This window comes from Pleurodeles waltl, chromosome 6, assembly GCF_031143425.1.
Source record: "Pleurodeles waltl isolate 20211129_DDA chromosome 6, aPleWal1.hap1.20221129, whole genome shotgun sequence".
Classification (NCBI taxonomy): domain Eukaryota; kingdom Metazoa; phylum Chordata; class Amphibia; order Caudata; family Salamandridae; genus Pleurodeles; species Pleurodeles waltl.
In genome coordinates, this window is record NC_090445.1 from 383,250,222 (window position 1) to 383,273,162 (window position 22,941).

The 22,941-nt window shown below is 45.5% G+C and overlaps 1 protein-coding gene across 1 annotated transcript in view; it reads left to right on the forward strand.

The window, feature by feature from the left end:
* Window positions 1-7,209: 7,209 nt before the first annotated feature.
* The window catches only part of LOC138301569 (olfactory receptor 6B1-like), a 161,653-nt gene continuing 145,921 nt past the window's right edge, over window positions 7,210-22,941 (forward strand). Inside the window, exon 1 of the mRNA XM_069242087.1 lies at window positions 7,210-7,530. Within this exon, the coding sequence (XP_069098188.1) occupies window positions 7,210-7,530 (321 nt within the window). The remainder of the gene's footprint in view (window positions 7,531-22,941) is intronic.

Genomic DNA, 22,941 nt, shown 5'->3' on the forward strand with positions numbered 1-22,941 from the left:
TACGCACCCACTTACAGACCTGCACTCACACTGACACACCCACTAAAAGACTGATGTACACACTCTCATACCAAGACAGACACTCTTACAGACACTTTCTCCCTCAGTTACACCCTCTCACTCCTATTCTCACACCCAGGGAGGCCGCTGCCATCTCCACCTGTGCACGGCCAAAGGGGGGTTGGGTGGTTAGGGGGGTTTGCCGCAGTGTCTGCCTGCAGGCTAGGTCTTACTAGCAACCTCCGCTGCACATGGGTGAAAGCTGTGCCTTTTGCAAGGTTGGGTGCTCATAGGGGGTTGGCACGGTAGTAACAAAGGTTACAGATATATTATAGTTAGGCTCACATTTCAAACATCTGATACCATAGAAATTCACCAGTTACAGATAGAGTTATTTCAAGTAATTATAACTCGTGCCATAAGGTAACTATAACTTGCGCCCACGCCATGCAATGCTAATTACCCCACAAATTACAGCACTCATGACATCATTGATAACATCATTGATAATATCACTGTAATATTTGCAGTAAAAATGTTGATGAATAAACTGCTGCATGAAATAAAAAAAGTTTGCAGCTGTGTGTCGGGCAAGGACTTTTTTTGAAGAAGCAAACAACTTCTGCCCAATCAAAATATGCACTCCTGGTTTGAACATGTGGGAGGAGTCAAAGCCCCTCTCCTTGTGATTGTCCCATAAATGCCGGAGGCTGCAGCACTGTCAAGCCAGACCAAAAAAAAAGGAAGAAGAGAGAGAAAAGGGAAGCAAGTCAATAGATGAAAAGAAAAAATGGCAGTGTAACTGAAGAAAAACAGGATGCGGTGAAGGAAGAATTAAAACAGAAGTGAAAGGAGGAATTTGGTGAAAAAAGAGGAAAGAAACCAGTTGGTGATATATAAAGTAGAAAAAGTAAGGAGTGATGTTTGTAAGAAGGGTTAGAAATGATCCAATGAGATACAAATGAGAGATTATAAAGGAAGAGCAAGCACAGGTCAAAAAAAAGAATAAAGGAAATAAGAAAGACAAAATGGAATGGAAGACGAGAGAGGAGAGACAAGCAGTAAGAAGATAAGTCCTCAGAATGGAAAGATAAGGGACAAGAGAAAAAAAGGACAAAAAATCAGAAGGCCACAAATAATAGAAAGTAAGATGGAAATAGATATAGAGGAAGGACAAATGGGGAAGAAACAGAAAGGGAGAGGAGATATTTGAGGGTAGACAGTGAAAAGGAAGAGAGAAATTGAGAGTTTAGAGACAGGAAACTAACAAAGGAGGAGGTATGCAGACAAAAATGGTGAATAAGAAAAAAAAGAAGATAGAATAAAGGGAACATGGAGAAAAGAAAGTGCAGAAAGACAAGGAGATTTTAAGTGATCAATGAGAGGAGTAAATGTTAAAAAAGGGAATGAGATGACAAAGGAGATAAGAATAAGCAAAAGGGAATTTGAAGGTGAAAGACAAGAGAAAGCAACAAGGAGAATTGGATGAACGATATGAAAGATAGAGAAGTACAGACAATATATAGAGGTGAAAGAGAGGCAGGAGATAGAAAGGGTAGGGAACTAAAGAGAGGTAAGCAAGAAAAAAATGACGGAAATTGGAGAAGAGTATGGATGAGGAAGTAGGTGAGATAGAGTGAAATGTGAAAGAGAAGAGGTTAGCAGGAAATATTACATCCTTTAAAATGCCTATATTTTTGAAATATGTGACTCACACAACATCTAAAACATGTACATATTTATTTCACATTTGAGGGCAGGAATTAATATTTTCCCACATCCCGGTACTGCTACATTTGTATAAGGCAAGGAAACAGTTTGCATTATGCAGGATAAAGAGAACAGGGAATTAATATTTAATACAAATAAAAAAGTATTAGCCACAATAGTGATTGAAATTAAGAATATAAACGCAGTTTTTAGATGTATGGACATGTACAAATCACTTAGTATAAATGTGTTAGACCTGATTCCTTTGGCATGGTATTGTCCCAGATTGTTTTGTCTTTAGCACCCAGTTTTTGATGAACCCCTTTTTGTGGCATTGGGACTCTGTGTGCTTTATCCCAGCTTGGGCTTGTGCTCTCTCCCTTAAGATGTTAAAATTAGTAAATACATCACTGGAACCTTTTCCCTAGTATATTGTACTACATATACCCAGGACCTGTAACTTTAATGCTACAAGTGGTCTGGAACACTCATTGTGCCACCCATTAAAGGAGGACTGCATTACGATTCTCAGGCCTGCCACTTTTGAGAGGGTTAAACTGCTGTTTTGGCATGCACCTTCTTTTTTAATATTTATAAATCACTCCTAATTTAGTCCATTAAAGCTCAAATGGCAGAGTGCATGGTATTTAAAATAAAGGACATCTGTACTAAATGTTTTGCTGGTATTAGGACTCTGTGCACTTAACCACTGCCAACCAGTTCTAAAGTGCTTGTGCTCTCTCCACTCAAACATTGTAATATTGGCTTGTCTACAACTTCCATGTTTGACTTACTTTTAAGTCCCTAGTAAATTGCACTACATGTGTCCAGGGCCTGTTGATTAAATGCTCTAGTGGGCCTGCAGCACTGATTGTTTCACCCCCTTAAGCAGCCCTCTAAATACATCTCAAGCCTGCATTGCAGGGCCTCTGTGTGCAGTTTTAAACTTCCATTTCGACCTGGCAAAATAAATGTTTTGCCAGGCCCAAACCTTCCTTCTTATTACATATGTCACTGCTAGGATAGGCCTAGACAGTCCAGAGGGCAGGGTGCAATGCATTAAAAAAGCTGAACATGTACTTTAAAGTTTGACATGACCTGGGGCCGTATTATAGAATTGCCATGAGGGTGCATTGGGTGATTGCGCCTGCCTTGGGCACCCCTGGGGCACGTTGGTATTAAAGAAGGAGCTGCAAATGCTTGTGTGGTCTCTTCCGCAATACAGATAGTGCTGGTGCACATATATGTCTAACACTATCACTGAAGGTCATTGCTTCATTAATATGGGGTCATAGCCCCATGCAAATAAGGGAATCACATTGCCTCTGCACTTGTGCCGTATTACCGTTATGGGCACAGAGGCCAATATGCCTCTAGGGGCGCACTGAAAGTCCACCACAAAAAGATGACACACTTTCAGTGCTCCTTCTAAAGGCAGTCCTGTGGGGAGGATAAAAGTGGTCCCATTGAAAGGGGATCTCTTATCGCCCTTGGTATTGGAGGGGGAGTGTTTCCTGCACAGTGAAACACGGAGCAGCATTTTTAAACAGGTGCTCTGTATTTCTCTTAAATGTGCTGCCCAGAGGGCAGCACGACTTGGCGGCTGCTCTGGGGTTAGTGCATTCACTCTAATGTGCCATGCTTTCCTTGTTTGCTCAGGGCGCACATTATGAAAGGTGCACAATGGTGCAAACAAGGAAAGTGTGTTGTATGTGTAATACAGCCTCAGGTAGTGAAAATGTCTTAATCTTGTTTTTTACTACTGTAAGGCCTATCTCTCCCGTAGGATTACATTGGAATTGACTTATTACACTTCATAAGTTGTGGGAAAATGGTTTATTGGTAAGGACAGATAAGTACCTATACTGAGCAATAGGCCACTAACCCCCACTTAGGTTCAGTTAAATCTCAATAAATTAAACCTTGTCGCTCATTGCCAAGTTACCAAGGGTTGAGCTAGGTTTATTTTATTGCGGCCTAACTGGACCTAAGTGGGGGTTAGTGGCCTATTGCTAAGTGTAGGTACTTACCTGCCCTTACAATAATCCATTTTCCAAAAGTTTTGGTGCACAGTGGTGGGATCCTGTACTTGTGGTCAGTATCACGTTAAAGTTTTAAGTAAAGCAAATTAAAAATCCTTTAAATTGTCCTAGTGAAAAATTGTTTTTTATTTTATAATTTGGATTAATTTCAATGATTTAATGTTTGTGATTTTTCTAAATACTTGTTTCCAATTTTTCGAAACGTTTTTGTTGACACAAAATTAGGGAACCATGGAGCTTGATGTGGGTAGCCTACCCACAATGGTAGTAGTCCAGCTTAGAGGGTTGTGTACTGAGAGGGGGCTGCCTGCAGCCACTAACCTCAGGAAGCATGTTATGATTAAATCTCTGACAGCATGGGCTGAGGCCCATGAAGTAGGCCCAGAGGAAGCTCCAGAGGAAGAAGAAGTAGGGGAGGATGCTAGCTCCAACCACTCAGAGGAGGGAGGGCATCTGAGCCTAGGTGAGGAGGAGGAAAACCGGTCCTCGCTGCACACAGTCACTAGGGCCATAGCCAAAGCTAGTTGGGGGAAGGGGGTCCCTTCAGAATGAGAGAACCTGTCCCTTAGGTAAAGAGAGCTGGAGGCCCAACTAGCAATTATAGCTTTGGAGGCAGAGAAGTTGGCGCGAGAAAAAAAAAGTGGGCAAAGGAAGAAAAAAGTGATGGCGGCAGTGACAGAGAAGCTGAGATGTCCATGGGTGGGGGTTTTGCCCCGGATTACCCAAGGGGATGGATCCTGCCTTTGTAGAGGGGGATGACATAGACAAGTGGCTGGGGTCCTTTGAGAAGGCCCTCCAGATAAGTAGAGTTAATCCTCAGTACTGGGGCTCACTTCTTTGGGAGTTAGTCCCCAACTCTTGGAGGGATATGTTTCTGACCTGTGGAGAGGAGGCAGGTTCATACCCTAGCATGAAGAGGTGCTTAATTGAAATGTTTGGTCAGACCCACGAGCAGTATATGCTCAAGTTTAGGGACCCCCAAAAGACAAGCACCCAGTCCTGGGTGGATTTTATGAACCTCTCCTTTAAGGCACTAGAGGGCTGGGTACAGGGCAAGAAGGGGCTTTACAGTTTAATTATGAGGCAGCACCTTCTAAATAATTGTGCCCAAGAGAAGCTCCGCCAGTATCTAGTTGACTCTAAGTTGACCAACCCCAGAGAGCTGGGGGAGGCAGCAGATGACTGGTTAAGAACTAGGGTTAACCAGAAAACCCTAGGGGGAGATCAGAAAAAGGGAGGACATGGTTCTTCTCAGGGGAAGAACCAAGGGAAAGATGATAAAAAGTCCAAAGAGTCCTTAGAAAAGTCCCCCAAAACTTCTCAGTGTGGGGGAGCACCAAGCCATTTCATTTCTAAGGGGAAAGGGTATCAGGGGAAGCATTATGATCCAGCTAAGGCAGGAAAGTTTCAGGAGCTTTCTAAGGCCAGCAAGTGCTCTGAGCGTCATCAACGTGGACACAAAAGAGGAGATGCTATCTGCTCCAAGAAGCCCCCCACTGGTGGGCAATCCCATGGAATTGCTAGTGTAGGGATGGGGGTGGAAGGTGACCCAGGGCTGGGCTCATGGTACACAGAGGTCACCTTAGTGTCCGTGGGTGGGTTGGACATTGCAACTATGGCCACCTTACGTCCCAGCATGGAGAGGTATAGGCAGAGGCCTAAGGTCATTGAGACTGAAGTGGAAGCTCTGAGAGATATAGGAGCCAGTGTGACAATGATCACAGAGAAGCTGGTTTCTCCAGAACAGGTTTTACTTGGTGTCTTCCACCAAGTAACCTCTGTAGATAGCCGAACCAAACTCCATCCCATGGCCACGGTGAACCTGCAAAGGGGAGGTGTGACTGGCCCTAAGAAGGTAGCTGTAGCTCCTGCCCTCCCAGTAGAGTGTCTGCTGGGAAATGATCTGGAAGCATCTGAATGGTCAGAAGGGTCCATGCACAGATGCTGGACCTCCCTGAATGGGTGTGTGCTGTGACCAGGTCACAGGCAGCACAACAGAGAAGTGCTGGACACTTGGACCTTGGAACAATGGGCCAAGCCTCCAAGAAAAAGAGAAAGGGCAGTGGGTCTGGCTTGCCAGCCTCAACCAGTACAGATAGTCAGGAGGAATCCAAACCTGAGGGGGAGGATCTGACCTCTGAGGGAGGTCCCCTTCCTCTGAAAGCTCTGCTTGCTTGACTTGACAGAACTGCAAGGGGCAAGTGGGCCCACCAGAGAAGAATTGTGCCAGGGACAAAGAGAGTGTCCCATTTGTGTGGCATACTGCTGCCAGACAAGAACAAGGAGATAGCAGTGGAACCTACAAGGTTTATTTGGGGGGATGGAGTTTTCTACACTGAGGCAAGGGACCCCAAACCAGGGACAACCAGGAGAGTGGTGGTCCTCCAGAAGTAAAGAGAATTCCTCCTGACTTTAAGCCATGATATTCCCTTAGCTGGATATTTGAGACAGATCTTGAGCTGGAACAGGCTGGTCAACCATTTTTGTTGGCCCCAAATGTCACAAAAAGGCAGGGAGTTTTGCAGCTCCTGTGTCACCTGCCAGGCCAGTGGCAAGGCAGGGGGCAAGCCAACGGCTCCCTTGATACCACTACCAGTGGTTGGGACTCCCTTTGAGAGGATGGTGATTGACATCGTTGGTCCCCTAGATCCACCAACTGCCTCAGGCAACAGGTACATTTTGGTGGTTGTGGACCATGCCACCAGGTACCCTGAGGCAATACCCCTCAGATAGTCACTGCTCCCACAGTGGCTAGGACCCTACTTGGTGTGTTCACCAGAGTGGGATTCTCAAAGGAGGTGGTCTCAGATAGGAGCACACATTTTATGCCTGCCTATCTGAAAGCAATGCGGGATGAGTGCGGTGTTACTTATACGTTCACCACCCCCTATCATCCACAGACCAATGGTCTGGTGGAAATATTTAACAAGACCCTGAAGGGCATGATCATGGGTTTGTCTGACAAACTCTGGAGGAGATGGGATGTTCTCCTCCCATGCCTGTTGTTTGTCTACAGAGAGGTGGAACAGAAAGGGGTTGGATTCAGCCCCTTTGAGTTACTGTTTGGGCATCCTGTAAGAGGCCCATTATGCTTGATGAGAGAGTCTTGGAGGAAGCACCTCAAAGAAGCCAAGGAGAATGTGCTGGATTATGTTCTGGGCCTGCAGTCTTGCAAGACTGAGTATGTGAAGAAGACAAGCATCAACCTGGAGGCCAGCCAAGAGCCCATGAAGCTCCTGCATGACTAGAAGGCTACCATGCCTGAGTATCACCCAGGTCAGCTGGTGTGGATTTTGGAGCCTTGGCTCTTAGGGCACTTCAGGCCAAATGGACTGGGCCCTATCCAATTTTGGGGAAAAAGGGTGAGTTCACGTACTTGGTGGACCTTGGCACCCTCCAGAATCCGCATAGGATCCTGCATGTCAACAGATTGAAACCTCACCAGGATAGGGCAGACATGACCATTCTGATGGTCACAGATGAAGGGAAGGAGGAGGAGAGTGAACCTCTGCCAGACCTCCTTTCCACAAATGCACAAGATGGGTCAGTGGAGGCAGTGGTACTCTCTCCCAAGTTAATAGCCCAGCAGCGGAGAGACTGCAAACAGGTTTTGGAGCAGTTTGCTTGTCTGTTTTCCTTGACCCCTGAACTCACCAACTGGTGTGTTCATGATATTGACACTGGTGACAGCTTATCTGTCAAGAACAAGCTGTACAGGCTGTCTGACCAGGTCAAGGCCAACATCAAAGCTGAAGTGGCTAAGATATTGGAGCTCAAGGTAACTGAACCCTCTGATCGTCCTTGGCCCAGTCCAGTGCTACTGGTACCGAAATATAATCCCCAGGGTAGTAAAAAGGAATAGAGATTCTGTGTGGACTACAGAGGTCTAAATGCAGTCACTAGTACTGATGCTCCCCCCATACCTAGAACTGATGAGCTCATTGATAGGTTGGGGGCTGCCAAATTCCTGCGCACATTTGATCTGACCTCAGGGTACTGGCAGATTGCCTTAAGCCCAGGAGCTGAGGAGAAGTCAGTATGTTCTACACCAGAGGGCTACTTTCAGTTCAAGGTGATGCCCTTTGGCCTGAAAAATGCTCCTGCCACATTCCAACGGTTGGTGAATAGAGTCCTGTCTGGGTTGGAATCTTTCAGTACAGCTTATCTGGATGATATAGCTTTATTCAGTTCCACCTGGGAGGACCACCTGGGCCACCGGAAGGAAGGGCTTCAGGCCCTGCTTCAAGCAGGCCTGACTATCAAGGCAAGGAAGTGCCAGATAGGGCAAAGTTCAGTTGTGTATCTAGGCCATCTTGTTGGTGGATGCCATGTACAACCTCTCCAGCCCAAGATCCAGACTATCCTGGATTAGAAGGTTACTAAAACCCAGACTCAGGTCAGGGCCTTTTTTGGCCTGACTGGGTGCTACAGGATGTTTGTTTAGAATTATGGGGCCATAGTGGCCCCTCTAAATAAGCTTACCTCAAATAAACAGCCCAAGAAGGTCATTTGGACCCCAGAGTGTCAAAAAGCCTTTGACACTCTGAAGCAGGCTATGTGTTTAGCAACAGAGTTACTGGTCCCTGACTATAGCAAAAAGTTTATAGTACAAACAGATGCTTCAGAAGAAGGGATTGGGGCAGTGTTAGCACAAGTTAATGAAGAGGGCCAAGATCAGCTAGTTGCCTTTATCAGCAGGGGACTACTCCCCAGAGAGAAAAGGTGTGCCATTAAGAAGGAGGTCTTTGTTGTGCTCTGGCCCCTGAAGAAGTTGAGGCCATAGCTGTTTGGCACTCACTTCTGTGTACAAACTGACCACAGACCTCTCAGATGGTTGATGCAAATGAGGGGGGAGAACCAAAAATTGTTAAGGTGGTCCATTTCCCCACAGGGGATGGAGTTCACAGTGGAACACAGACCTGGGACTGCCCATGCCAACGCAGATGGTCTTTCCAGGTTTTTCCACTTAAATGAAGAGGACTACCAGGGTGTAGGTTAATACCCATCACCTCTCATCTGGGGGTGGGGGAGGCAGTGTAGGAAAGTCCTCTTTTTTGCCCTGGTCACCCTCAAACATTTTGAACAGATACTGGTGGTTACTAAATCTTGGCTGTGCCCTGGGTATTGCTCACCAGTCCCAGGGCCAGTGCTCTGTGTAAAGTGGATATGACAATTAGGCTAATTATAATTGGCAATATTAACCTACATATAAGTCCCTAGTATATGCAGGGCATGTAGGTTTAGGGACCCAGCATAGGTAGTGCACCCATAGGTGCACTGCTGAGGTGCCCAGTATCATTTTAAAGGTAGGCTTGCCTTGCTGGCCTCTTTTAAATTAAAGTTACAAGCAAATAATTAAAAGTAGTTCAAAAGTCTTAGACTACCTTATTTGTACATAAAAGTCAAGGTGTGCCACATGTGCCTCTAGGACTGTGCGCCATGTAACTATAAGTAGGGACCTTATAAAAATAGTTTTATAAGCGCTGGTGAGGTAAAACAGCCAAATTTGTTTTTCCCTCATTGTAGTGAATGGCCTCCATAGGGTAGAATGGGGCGGACTTTATTTTAGTATATAAAGTCCCCTTAAGTGTCAGATATCTCAAGTTGGGTATCAAATTAATTGTTATAATAAATCCAACAGCTAACAATTGTTGGATTTAATATAACTTGTTCAGGTAAAGAGTTTTAAACTCTACATAAAAAGTTGCCAACTTCCGCCTTGTAGTGCTCTGCTCTGATTGGCCAGCCTCTGGCAGCCTGGCCAGGATGCCTTGATGAGGTGTGAAGTAGCCTGTGCTAAACACAAAGAGATGTGCCTGGGGGAGGAGATCTTCCCTCAGCATATGGAAAAGCAGGAAGGGGGTAGGACTGCCACACTGGTCTTCAAAGGCAGGAAAGGACATTTGGTGCAACCAAGCACCTCCCTCACATCCTGCAAACCCAGACAATTAGGTGACCCCTTGATTAGATTAGGGGAGGACAGGAGAGGGGCATGTTTAGGTTTTTAGCCATACCAGTGGGTGAACTCAGCCAGATGTAACCTCCAAGAATAATTTTCAGTCATGATGGGTTTTTGAGGAATGTTGCTCCCTGGGATTGATTTTTGCCACACTTTTTGCCACTAGGAAGTGGTCATCACAGAGGGAAGATCCCTGCACCTGATTGTAGAACTAGGACCCCCTTGTTTGTCACCTAGGAGCAAAGATAAAAGTGGCAGACCTGCACCCACACCTACAAGGAAAAACTACGGGAGAAGAAGGACTGCCCTGCTGGACCCCTGACCTGCACCTGGACACTGTTCTCAGGAGGACTGCACCGGCTGCACACTTGGGCTTCACCACACGAAGGACTTTGCCTGTCTTCAGCTAGTTCAAGGAGGGACTGCACCAACTTCTGAAGAAACTGACCAGGTGACCACTGTCCAGTGGCTGTTTTGGAGTTTGCGCTAGGTGCATTCTGGGAGTTGTAGTCCGCACCCTCAAGGAGCATCTGAGAGCTTTTGGAACCTTTGGGTGAGCTGTGGACCGCAAATGAACCTTTAAAGAACATCTGGGAGAATATCCAGAGGTTTGGAGAAGTTTGGAGAACTTTTGGAAAAAAGCTCCATAAAGGGGCCAACCCGCCACAGCAACTGTAGCCGGGTTGCCTCAACCACGACCCAGCCTGACTTGCAGGTTCATCCCACTGAAGAAAATCTCTGAAAAGTGACTAAGTCAGAACGTAGAAAGTTGTCCGGGACATCCCAGGCAGTGTATCAGAAGAGGGCTCCAAGGATGTCAGATCAAGATTCAGGTTTTCCCCAGTTGAAGGATTTTCACCTTGAAAAAAAGACTACGTCCGAAGGTAGAAATCTCCACTGAGAGCTTTTGTGATGCGTATCCAATGAAGAGTTCCAGAAGGTCGGATTGGACTGGCTACTTGGACCCACTGAAGAAAATCTTTGAGAAAACGACTAAGTCCAAAGGTAAACTTTTGACCAAGGCCGCCGCGGGCTGTGGGCGAGCAGGGCTCCATCATGGTCGGCTTGAACCTTGACTTTACCCCGGTGAGGTGCGACCAGATGACCAGATTTGTGTTATTTGTTTCTAAGTGCTAAAAAGCATTAATTCTTTAAAAATTCATACCTCTGGTTCATCTTATCCAATTTTATTCATTTTGGTGTCATTGTAAAGCTGAAAGTATTTCCTATTGTCATAACTTGGTTCTGGATTTTTAAACTGTTTCCTGTGTTTTATTTTATAACTGTTTTGTGATATTTGAATGGTTTACGCTTTGTCTCCTAAGTTAAGCCTTGTCGCTCGTTGCCAAGCTACCAAGGGTTGAGCTAGGATTAATATATTGAGACCTAACTGGACCTAAATGGGGGGTTAATGGTCAATTGCTAAGTGTAGGTACTTACCTGCCCTTACTAATAACCCATTTTCCAACATAAGTGTAATGCCCAATTGGGTAGAGATGATTTCATCAAGTTTGGTCTCCCTGGAACCACAATTTAAAATCCATACATGGTGAAGTCAGATTTTAAATTACAGTTCTGGCAATGGAAGGAGGAGCTGGACACAGCCTCACTTACACCTTAATAGGCTGTGTCCTGTCTACACTTGAAGGTCTTATTGACCCTATGTTGCAACTAGATCTATGTTGGAGCCAGGGCAGGGAAAGCAGACAATTACCTGCACTTCCAAGCCACTGTCTAGAAGTTTCTCCCACCTTCCAGAACCAGGACTCCAAGGTGCAAAAAATGGACTTCAGACACTACCACATCAGTACATTTGTGGACCTGTGGACAATCTACCAGGAATAAGGACTTGTGTGCTGCTGAGTGACTGCTACTCTGCTGGACTCCTGTTCTGCTGTGCTGTCCTGCTACCTGCTACCCTCTTTCCTAGATGAAAAGGTTTGTTTCTAGATCTCTTTAACCCAGAACCCAGAGTGACTCAAAAGGTTAGTTGGCTGGCCTCCTTATCTTAAATCTCAATAATATAAAAGACTTCCAACCATCCTGCTTCTGCACCTTGACTCTGCCACATGGTAGTCTACTCTGCCAAGTGGCCCAGTCCTGCACCATTGGAAAAGGAGCCGAGGTGCTTGCCAGCAGAACCAATGCATTCCCTCTGCTGAGCAACGCATCTCCCTGCAGAACCGATGCATCTCGTCGGCTGAGCGGTGAATACATGAGCAGAAGTGATGCATTGCCCCTGCTGTGTGGATTGGACCAGTCACAAAAAACTTGCATCACTACTGAATCCAACATCTTGGGTTTGACGCATTGCCTTCAGAACTGCTGCCACACGATGCTTCTTTAGAGTAGACCCTTACATTTCTCGTCAGTTTCAGCCTCGACAACTGCAATGAAAGCTCTGCATCGGTTATATGTCGAAACCACAGGTGCTTTAAGCACCTGTGACTCAACAACGAGGTTGGAACAACAACCTCGTTCTAACCAATAATGCCTTTACCACGAATGCGTTTACAATGATTTTAGCGTTGTAAACGCATTCCTGGTAAAGGCATTAACAATCAGCATGCACGATCCAGCATGCTTTCCCCCTAGCCCCCCACCCCCAAATAATACTGCAACCCCCCCATCCCCACAACAACCCCAACCCCCCACCCCCAAAATTAACAGAACCCAACCCCCCTCCCCTAAAACCTAAAACATCCCCACCCCCACCCCACCCCTTAAACCTAAACCTTGTCCCCCCTCTCCCACAAACCCTAATCACCCCGAGCCCCTCACCCCTCCCCAAAAATTAAAAATTCCCTGAGTCTCCACTCCCGCCCCTAAAACCTAAACACCCCAACCCCCCCTTAAACCTAAACCCTGCCCCCAAACCCTAATCACCTGAGCCCCCCACCTCCCACCCCCACCCTGAAAACAGCCCCAGTCCCAGCCCAACTTACCTCCTCCTTCACCTCGACTCCGACTCCCTTCTTCTGTACCTTAACCATGCATGTACGTTGTTGAGACATGCGTGGTTAAGGTACCAAACCCAGGAAGTCATGGAAAATGAAAGCGTTGTTTTGCTTTAATTTTTCACAACTTTGTGGTTCCGGTCTCATTCTTCAGGGTGTTTCCCCTCTGCAACTCAGCCTTACCAATCATCGTAACCAATACATCGTCTTGATTGTGCAAAGCATCTCCGATACCGGCCTTTGCATCATAGGGCCCATAGACGAGATCCTTGATGATAATGCAACAAGACCTTGTACTGCAGTCACGCAGCATCACAGAACTGATGCATTGCTTGGTCTGTGTAATGCATCTTCAACTCAAACCCACACAATGCTCCACAACCAATATTTAAGGTACTTTGTTCAGTTGGCCTAGCTGGGTCCCTGTTGCCGACCCATGCTTCATGGAGATCAGTCTGAACTTGTGACTTTGTCCCTGTCCGGCACAACCAGGTAGCCCCAACAGTACTCTGTTCTTCTTTGCACTCTTTTCACTTAAAATAAGATCCAATATCTCTGGTTCTACTAATTGGATTTTTGGTCTTGTTTTAGTTATTAAAAACGACTCTACTCTTCTAATTTAGTTGAGGACTCCTTTTGTGATGTATTTGCATGATGTTACTATTTGAAGTGTTACACAAATACTTTACACATTGCCTCTAATTTAAGCCTGACTGCTCTCTGAAAAACTACCAGGGGTTGAGTACAGCTTAATTTGGTTTGCTTGTTTCTTATCCTGACAAGGATTGTTGTTGCTGCCTGACCAGTGTTCACAATGCTCTAAAATCTTCTGTAATTGTCAATGCCTCATTTGTCACAAATCTGAAAATGCCACTTTAAGATAGATGGCATTTTACTGCTCAAACCAAATGTCCCTTTCTGCCAGTATCCAAGGTCAAATACCTATGATGGCTCCCATATGACGTGATGGGTATTCCTTACAGACAGGGAACAAAAGGGCCTTGAGTATGGGGAAAGAGTGTTCCTCTCCTGAGCCTGATGACTGTACCTATACCTCCCTGACTTCAGATGCTGCATCACTTGTCACTAGCAAATGCAGCCCACACCTAGACAGTTTGTAGTCAAACCCAGGGGTAGGAGTAGAACTTACAAGAACCAGTTTAGGGGTAGACAAAAGGGACATAAAAACACACACAGGCTTGCACTGGGTATGACACCCTCATAACCTCTTTCATGAGAAGGACCGACTGTCTGAATAAGGAAGAATTAACTTGCATGCCTTGAACTTAGAATCCCTGAGACACTGCTTCCAATGGTCAGTTGGCTGGCTTCCTGTTTGAGCTGCAGGGACACAACAAACTTCCAGGGGCTCACCTGCAACTGCTGTGCCGATGAGCTTCATCTGGATCTGCCTGAGCACTTATGTTTTAAATGTTTTAGTTATGAATCAAGGAAGTAGCTTGTTAACATTTGTGACGTATACAGTGATATATTCAGCTTCTACTGAAATGGATGTACACAAGGTGTGAGAAAAGTTGATTAATGGCCTTGACTAATATGTGGTAAATAATCTAGAGACAGTTTAGTGGCCCCCTGAGGTGCAGAAAATAAAATGCAACAGCAAATCGGGCATAGTTAAATATCTACATGAAAGAAAACACATGCCCTTACTTATACAAACATTTTATATAAGAGGTGAATTAGAGGAAGTAATTCATATCATATCTGAAGGCTTATGGCACCGTATAGCACCTCAACATGAATCATAAAGATATGCTTTTATGTTATTCATGCACCATGGAAAAGAAGCATTGCTTAACTAAAAAACAATGTTGACATTTAGAACAGCAATTGGGAAAACATGGGTCTAAATACACAGAAAAGAGATAGCCAGGGACAAACCTCTTCCGCCACAGGAAAAAAACATGCTTTTAGGTCAGACGTTGAAGCAAATATTAAAGGAAACATAAAGAAAAAAATAGATGTGATTGATAAACAGAAATGCAGAATTATAGTAATAAACTTAATGAGCTCAAGCATTATTGGAGACACAAGTCAATATTTAAACTCAGCACAGTAAAGAAACGGCCACAATATTAGAGAGAAACTTTAAAAGCACTAGCAAACATTATGGAAAACATTAAATGAATATTACAAGTTAGCAAAAGAAGCATACGGCCGCCGGCTGTGAAATTGAAAAAATATATTGTCAGGAACACTCAAATAGAGAGATTTAGGGTTAGAAGGAAGGTCCAGGGACCAGGGCAGAACAGGGGAAGTGTCAGGCCAAGCAGGGTAGATTCAGGACAGGGTCATTTAGCAAGCAGGTGCAATAAAACTGAACTAGCATATTTCATTAGTCTGAAATGGACTGTATTTCTCAAACCTAATAAAAAGGGGTACATTTATAAACAATGCAATGCAGCCCATCGACTCTAGTTAGGTTTAAGGGAGAGAATAGAACATCTTCAAAGATACTGCACTGTCTGTCTCTCTCCCTGCTGTAGGAAAGTACCATCTTGTCTGGCATGTTACCCCCATTTTTACATGTATGTAGTTTTGCCTGTCTCACTGGGATCCTGCTAGCCAGGACCCCAGTGCTCATAGTCTGTGGCCTTAATGTGTATCTGTGTAGTGACTGTGACACTGAGGCTCTGCTAACTAGAACCTCAGTGTTTATGCTCTCTTTACTTTTAAAATTGTCACTATAGGCTAGTGACCATTTTCATAAATTCTAATTGGCACACTGGAACACCCTTATAATTCCCTAGTATATGGTACCTAGGTACCCAGGGTATTGGGGTTCCAGGAGATCCCTATGGGCTGCAGCATTTATTTTGCCACCCGTAGGGAGCTCAGACAAATCTTACACAGGACTGCCACTGCAACCTGAGTGAAATAACGCACACGTTATTTCACAGCCATTTTACACTGCACTTAAGTAACTTATAAGTCACCTATATGTCTAACCTTCACTTAGTGAAGGTTAGGTGCTAAGTTACTAAGTGCAAAGGCACCCTGACACTAGCCAAGATGCTCCCACATAGTTCAAGGCAATTTCCCCGGAATTTGTGAGTGCGGGGAAACCATTACACACATGCATTACATATAGGTCAATACCTATATGTAGCTTTACAATGGCAACTCCAAATATGGCCATGTAACATGTCTAAGATCATGGAATTGTCCCCCCATGCCAAATCTGGTATTGGGGTGCCAATCCCATGCATCCTCAGGGCTTCACTATGGACCCCGGGTACTGCCAAACAAGCTCTCTGGGGTATTCGCTGCAGCTACCGCTGCTGCCACCCCACAGACAAGTTTCTGCCCTCCTGGGTCTGGGCAGCCCAGTCCCAGGAAGGCAGAACAAAGGATTTTCTCTGAGAGAGGGTGTTACACCTTCTCCCTTTGGAAATAGGTGTTAAGGGTTGGGGAGGATTAGCCTCTCCCAGCCTCCGGAAATGCTTTGAAGGGCACAGATGGTGCCCTCCTTGCATAAGCCAGTCTACACCAGTTCAGGGGAACCCCAGTACCTGCTCTGATGTGAAACTGGACAAAGGAAAGGTGAGTGACCACTCCCCTGTCCATCACCACCCCAGGGGTGGTGCCCAGAGCTCCTCCAGTGTGTACCAGACCTCTGCCATCTTGAATGCAGAGGTGTGAGGGCACAATGGAGGCCTCTGAGTGGCCAGTGCCAGGAGGTGACGTCAGAGACCCCTCCTGATAGGTGCTTACCTGGTCAGGTGGCCAATCCTCCTCTGAGGGCTATTTAGGGTCTCTCCTGTGGGCTTTTCCTCAGATAACGACTTGCAAGAATTCAACAGAGTTCCTCTGCACCTCTCTCTTTGACTTCTGCCAAGGATCGACCACTGACTGCTCCAGGACACATGCAAAACTGCAAAAACGGAGCTAGAAGACTACCAGCGACATTGTTGCGCCTAATCCTGCCGGCTTTCTTGACTGTTTCCTGGTGGTGCATGCTCTGAGGGCTGTCTGCCTTCACCCTGCACTGGAAGCCAAGAAGAAATCTCCCGTGGATTGATGGAATCTTCCCCTTGCTCCAGCAGGCACCAAACTTCAGCGTCACCGGTACTCTGGGACCCCTCTCATCCTGACGAGCGTGGCCCCTGGAACACAGGTGTTGGACCTAAGTGACCCAGACTCTCCAGTGGTCCAATTGTCTAAATTTGTATGAGGTAAGTCCTTGCCTCTCCTCCCCAGACAGTAATCTTGTGCACCACCTGAACTGCAGCTGCTAGGACTTCTGTTCAGTTTTGCAAGGAATCCTTTGTGCACAGCCAAGCCCAGGTCCCCAGCACTCCATCCTGCATTGCTCATCTCTCTGAGTTGACCACTGGCTTCGTGGAACCCTCTTTTGTAGTGTTGAGACGACTTCTGTGCTCAGTATTCTTGAACCCATCTTCAAGTAATTCTGTGGGTTCTGCCTTCTTGTGCGTGGACTCTCTGTATTGCTGAGGGCCCCCTCTGTCTCATCTCCCAAATGGCGACATCCTGGTCCTTCCTGGGCCCGGGCTGCACCCTTTTTCTTCATTCATGACCTTTGCAGCTAGCAAGGCTTGTTTACGGTCTTTCTCCAGAGAAACAATGCTGCATCCTCCAGCACTCCATGGGACATCTTCTACACAAAGCAGAAGTTCATAGCACCTTTGGTTGTTGAAGAATCCTCAGCTTCTTCCATCTGGAGGCAGCCACTTTGCATCTTCATCTGGGGTTTAATGGGCTCCTGCCCCCCCATGACACTTTCATGACTCTTGGACTTGGTCCCCTTCCTTTGCAGGTCCTCAGGTCCAGGAATCCATCTTCAGTGCTTTGCAGTCGGTTGTTGTCTTTGCAGAATCCTCTATCGCAAGTTTAGTGTGTTTTTTGGGGAAGTAGTATCACTTTACTCCTACTTTTCAGGGTCTTGGGGTGCGGTATCTTGGACACCCTTAGTGTTTTCTTACACTCCCAGTGACCCTCTACACACTACTATAACCTAGGGGTCATTCGTGGTTTGCATTCCACTTTCAGAGTATATGGGTTGTGTTGCCCCTAGGCCTATTGCATCCTATTGTATTCTGCAGTGTTTGCACTACTTTTCTAACTGTTTACTTACCTGATTTTGGATTGTGTGTATATTTTGTGCATTTTACTTACCTCCTAAGGGAGTATATCCTCTGACATATTTTTGGCACATTGTCACTAAAATAAAGTACCTTTATTTTTAATAACCCTGAGTATTGTGTTTCTTATGATATAGTACCTATATGATATAAGTGGTATAGTAGAAGCTTTGCATGTCTCCTAGTTCAGCTTAAGCTGTTCTACTATAGCTACCTCTATCAGCCTAAGCTGCTAGAACACTACTAATCTACTAATAAGGGATAACTGGACCTGGCACAAGGTGTAAGTACCATCAGATACTCACTATAAGCCAGGCCAACCTCCTCCATTGGTGGTGCAGCCGTGGGATAAGTACTTGTAACTGCTTTACCACTTTGTCATTGGTGCTTTTCATAAGAAAAACATATTCCAAATACTTAAATATATACACAGTTAACTTAAACAGTCTAACTCTCTTTCTAAAAACTTTCTACAAAGTTTCTAAAAAGTTTTGAAAAGTTTTCTCTTTTCTTTAAAAGTTTCTAAAATGATTTTCTCTATATTCTAAACTCTTTCTTACAACTATGTCTGTAGTAGAGGCAACTCCCAAAGTTGTCCAGGTAACTTATGGTAGCTTAAACTTTAAAAGTTTGAGAGGTCTCTGCATAGAAAGAGGTTTAAGAATTGGTAAGAACTCTACCAAAGATCTTCTCCTTGGCCTTCTCCTAGAAAGTGACCAGAACCAGTCTGGCCTATCCCAGGAACGGGGGGTAGAGGAGGAGGGTAGCCAGGAAGAATCAGGGGAGGGCCCTGAGGACTCTGGGGAGGGTTCCTCCAAAGACCTGTCAGCTAACAGGCCATCTAGTGAAGTTGGGAGGGGGTTATTCATCAGTAGGGCACCTTTTACTCCTAAAGGCCAGGTAACTAGAGTTCAGGCAGTTAGAGACAGGTCCACTTCTACCGATTCCCACATTACCTCAGTGTCTCAGAATTCACCAGCCTCCCACCCTGAGGATAACACCCTAGACAGGGAACACAGAAAGCTGAGGTTGGAAGAGGCCAGACTGATGCTGAGACAGCAGCAGTTGGCCTTAGACAGGGAGTCTCTAGATATAGAGAGGGAAAGACAGAATTTGGGGTTAGTTCCCCATGGTGGCAGCAGGAGTGTTCTTGATAGTCATCCTGTAAGAGAATTAGGGCCTCATTACAACCTTGGCGGCCGGCAACGTTGGCAGCACATGGGAGCCGGCTCCTAATGGAGCCGGCGGTGTTGCGGCCGTGCGACGGGTGCCGCTGCACCCGTCGCGCTTTTCATTGTCTGCTGTGCAGACAGTGAAAAGCAGTGTGGGGCTGAGCCAGGGGGCCCCTGCTATGGACAGGCTGGTGGGAGGAGGACTCGTAATCCCCTGGGCAGCACTGCAAGCAGCTCTGCCCTGGTGGATTACAACCGCTGGGACAACCATGGCGGTAAACCGCAGTTCCCGGCGGTGCGACCGCCGCGCTTCCGCTGCTGTCGTAATCCGCAAGTTTGTACCACCAGCCTGTTGGCGGTACAACCTCCAAAACAGCCCTGGTGGTACTATGGTTCAAGAAACCTGCACAAAATTGTCCCCCCCCTTAAAAGGAGGGGGATCACATAAACAAGTGGTTTGCTGCACTTGAGAGGGCCTGTATGGTACAGTTGGTCCCTCAAAGGCAGTAGGCTGCTATCTTGTGGCTATCTTTCACTGGTAAGCATAGGGATAGGCTCCTTACAGTCAGAGAGAGTGCTGCCAACAACTACAAAGTTTTGAAAGATGCACTCTTAGATGGATTTGGCTTAACCACTGAACAATACAGGATAAAGTTCAGAGATACCAGAAAAGAGTCCTCTCAAGACTGGACAGACTTTGTAGACTGTTCAGGGATGGCCTTGGAGGGATGGTCACATGGCAGCAAGGTGACTGACTATGAAAGCCTATATAATCTTATTTTGAGAGAGCATATTTTGAATAATTGTGTGTCTGACTTGTTACATCAGTACTTAGTAGACTCAGATCTGACCTCTCCCCAAGAATTGGGAAAGAAGGCAGACAAATGGGTCAGAACAAGAGTGAACAAAAAAGTTCACACAGGGGTTGACAAGGATGGCAAGAAGAAGGATGGTAAGTCTTCTGACAAGGGTGGGGACAAAGATAAAAAACATTCTGAGTCTTCATCAGGCTCACAAAAATCATCCTCTGGGGGAGGTGGGTCACAATCCTCTTCTAACAATCAAAAGAAGCCATGGTGGTATTTATGTAAAAGTAAAGGCCACTGGGCAAGTGATTCCACTTGTCCAAAGAAAAACACCCAGGCTCCCACTACCACAACCCCATCTGCGTCCTCTAGTGCCCCAAGTAATAGCAGTGGTGGTGGGAAGTCTACTACAAATAGCCAATCAAAGGGTGTAGCTGGGCTCACCATTGGTAATGTAGTTGGGGTTGGTCTTTTTAGGGAGACCACAAAGGCTGGATTAGTCTCTGATGGTGGTATTGACTTTGCCACCTTGGTTGCTTGACCCCTTGATATGAGTAAGTACAAGCAACTGCCCCTAATAAATGGTGTTGAAGTTGAGGCCTACAGTGATACAGGAGCCAGTGTCACTATGGTGATTGAGAAACTGGTTCACCCTGATCAACACCTACTTGGTCAGCAGTACCAAGTGACTGATGCTCATAACAATACTCTTAACCACCCCATGGCTGTTGTGAATCTCAACTGGGGGGTTACTGGTCCAAAGAAAGTTGTGGTAGCCACTGATTTACCTGCAGACTGCTTACTAGGCAATGATTTGGAGACATCAGCTTGGGCTGAAGTGGAGTTGGAGGCTCATGCAGCAATGCTGGGCATTCCAGGGCATATCTTTGCTCTCACACAGGCTCAGGCCCAGAAGCAAAGAGGACAGGAAAGCTTGGTTCCTGGAACAATGGACCAAGTGCTCCCAAAAACTAGGGGTAGAAAGGGTAAATCCTTGCCCACTGTCCCTCCATCTCCAGGAGATTCCCCTTTTGAGGAAGAGGAATCCTCTCCCTGTGCAGAACCTACACCAGATGAGCTGGCAGCATACACTGCTGAGCTTTTGGCTGCAGGGGGGCCTGCTAGGGAAGCGTTGTTTCGCTTTCATTTTTCACAACTTTGTGGTTCCGGACTCGTTCTTCAGGGTGTTTCCCCTCTGCAACTCAGCCTTACCAATCATCGTAACCAATACATCGTCTTGATTGTGCAGAGCATCTCCGATACCGGCCTTTGCATCATAGAGCCCATAGACGAGATCCTTGATGATAATGCAACAAGACCTTGTACTACAGCCTCGCAGCATCTCAGAACTGATGCATTGCTTGGTCTGTGTAATGCATCTTCAACTCAAACCCACACAATGCTCCACAACCAATATTTAAGGTACTTTGTTCAGTTGGCCTAGCTGGGTCCCGGTTGCCGACCCATGCTCCATCGAGATCAGTCTGAACTTGTGACTTTGTCCCGGTCCGGCACAACCAGGTAGCCCCAACAGTACTCTGTTCTTCTTTGCACTCTTTTCACTTAAAATAAGATCCAATATCTCTGATTCTACTAATTGGGTTTTTGGTCTTGTTTTAGTTATTAAAAACGTCTCTACTCTTCTAATTTAGTTGAGGACTCCTTTTGTGATGTATTGGCATGATGTTACTATTTGAAGTGTTACACAAATACTTTACACATTGCCTCTAATTTAAGCCTGACTGCTCTCTGCCAAACTACCAGGGGTTGAGTACAGCTTAATTTGGTTTGCTTGTGTCTTATCCTGACAAGGATTGTTGTTGCTGTCTGACCAGTGTTCACATTGCTCTAAAATCTTCTGTAATTATTAAGTCCACATTTGTCACAAATCTGAAAATGCCACTTTAAGATAGATGGCATTTTACTGCTCAAACCAAATGTCCCTTTCTGCCAGTATCCAAAGTCAATTACCTATGATGGCTCCCATATGACGTGATGGGTATTCCTTACAGACAGGGAACAAAAGGGCTTTGAGTATGGGGAAAGAGTGTTCCTCTCCTGAGCCTGATGACTGTACCTATGCCTCCCTGACTTCAGATGCTGCGTCACTTGTCACTAGCAAATGCAGCCCACACCTAGACAGTTTGTAGTCAAACCCAGGGGTAGGAGTAGAACTTACAAGAACCAGTTTAGGGGTAGACAAAAGGGACATAAAAACACACACAGGCTTGCACTGGGTATGACACCCTCATAACCTCTTTCAGGAGAAGGACTGACTGTCTGAATAAGGAAGACTTAACTTGCATGCCTTGAACTTAGAATCCCTGAGACACTGCTTCCAATGGTCAGTTGGCTAGCTTCCTGTTTGAGCTGCAGGGACACAACAAACTTCCAGGGGCTCACCTGTAACTGATGTGCTGACCAGCTTCATCTGGATCTGCCTGAGCACTTATGTTTTAAATGTTTTAGTTATGAATCAAGGAAGTAGCTTGTTTACGTTTGCGACGTATACAGTGATATATTCAGCTTCTACTGAAATGGATGTACACAAGGTGTGAGAAAAGTTGATTAATGGCCTTGACTAATATGTGGTAAATAATCTAGAGACAGTTTAGCGGCCCCTGAGGTACAGAAAATAAAATGCAACAGCAAATCGGGCATAGTTAAATTTCTACATGAAAGAAAACACATGCCCTTACTTATACAAACATTTTATATAAGAGGTGAATTAGAGGAAGTAAATCGTATCATATCTGAAGGCTTATGGCACGGTATGGCACCTCAACATGAATCATAAAGATATGCTTTTATGTTATTCATGCACCATGGAAAAGAAGCATTGCTTAACAAAAAACAATGTTGACATTTAGAACAGCAATTGGGAAAACGTGGGTCTAAATACACAGAGATAGCCAGGGACAAACTTCTTCGGCCACAGGAAAAAAACATGCTTTTAGGTCAGACGTTGAAGCAAATATTAAAGGAAACATAAAGAAAAAAATAGATGTGATTGATAAACAGAAATGCAGAATTATAGTAATAAACTTAATGAGCTCAAGCATTATTGGAGACACAAGTCAATATTTAAACTCAGCACAGTAAAGAAACGGCCACAATATTAGAGAGAAACTTTAACAGCGCTAGCAAACATTATGGAAAACATGAAATGAAT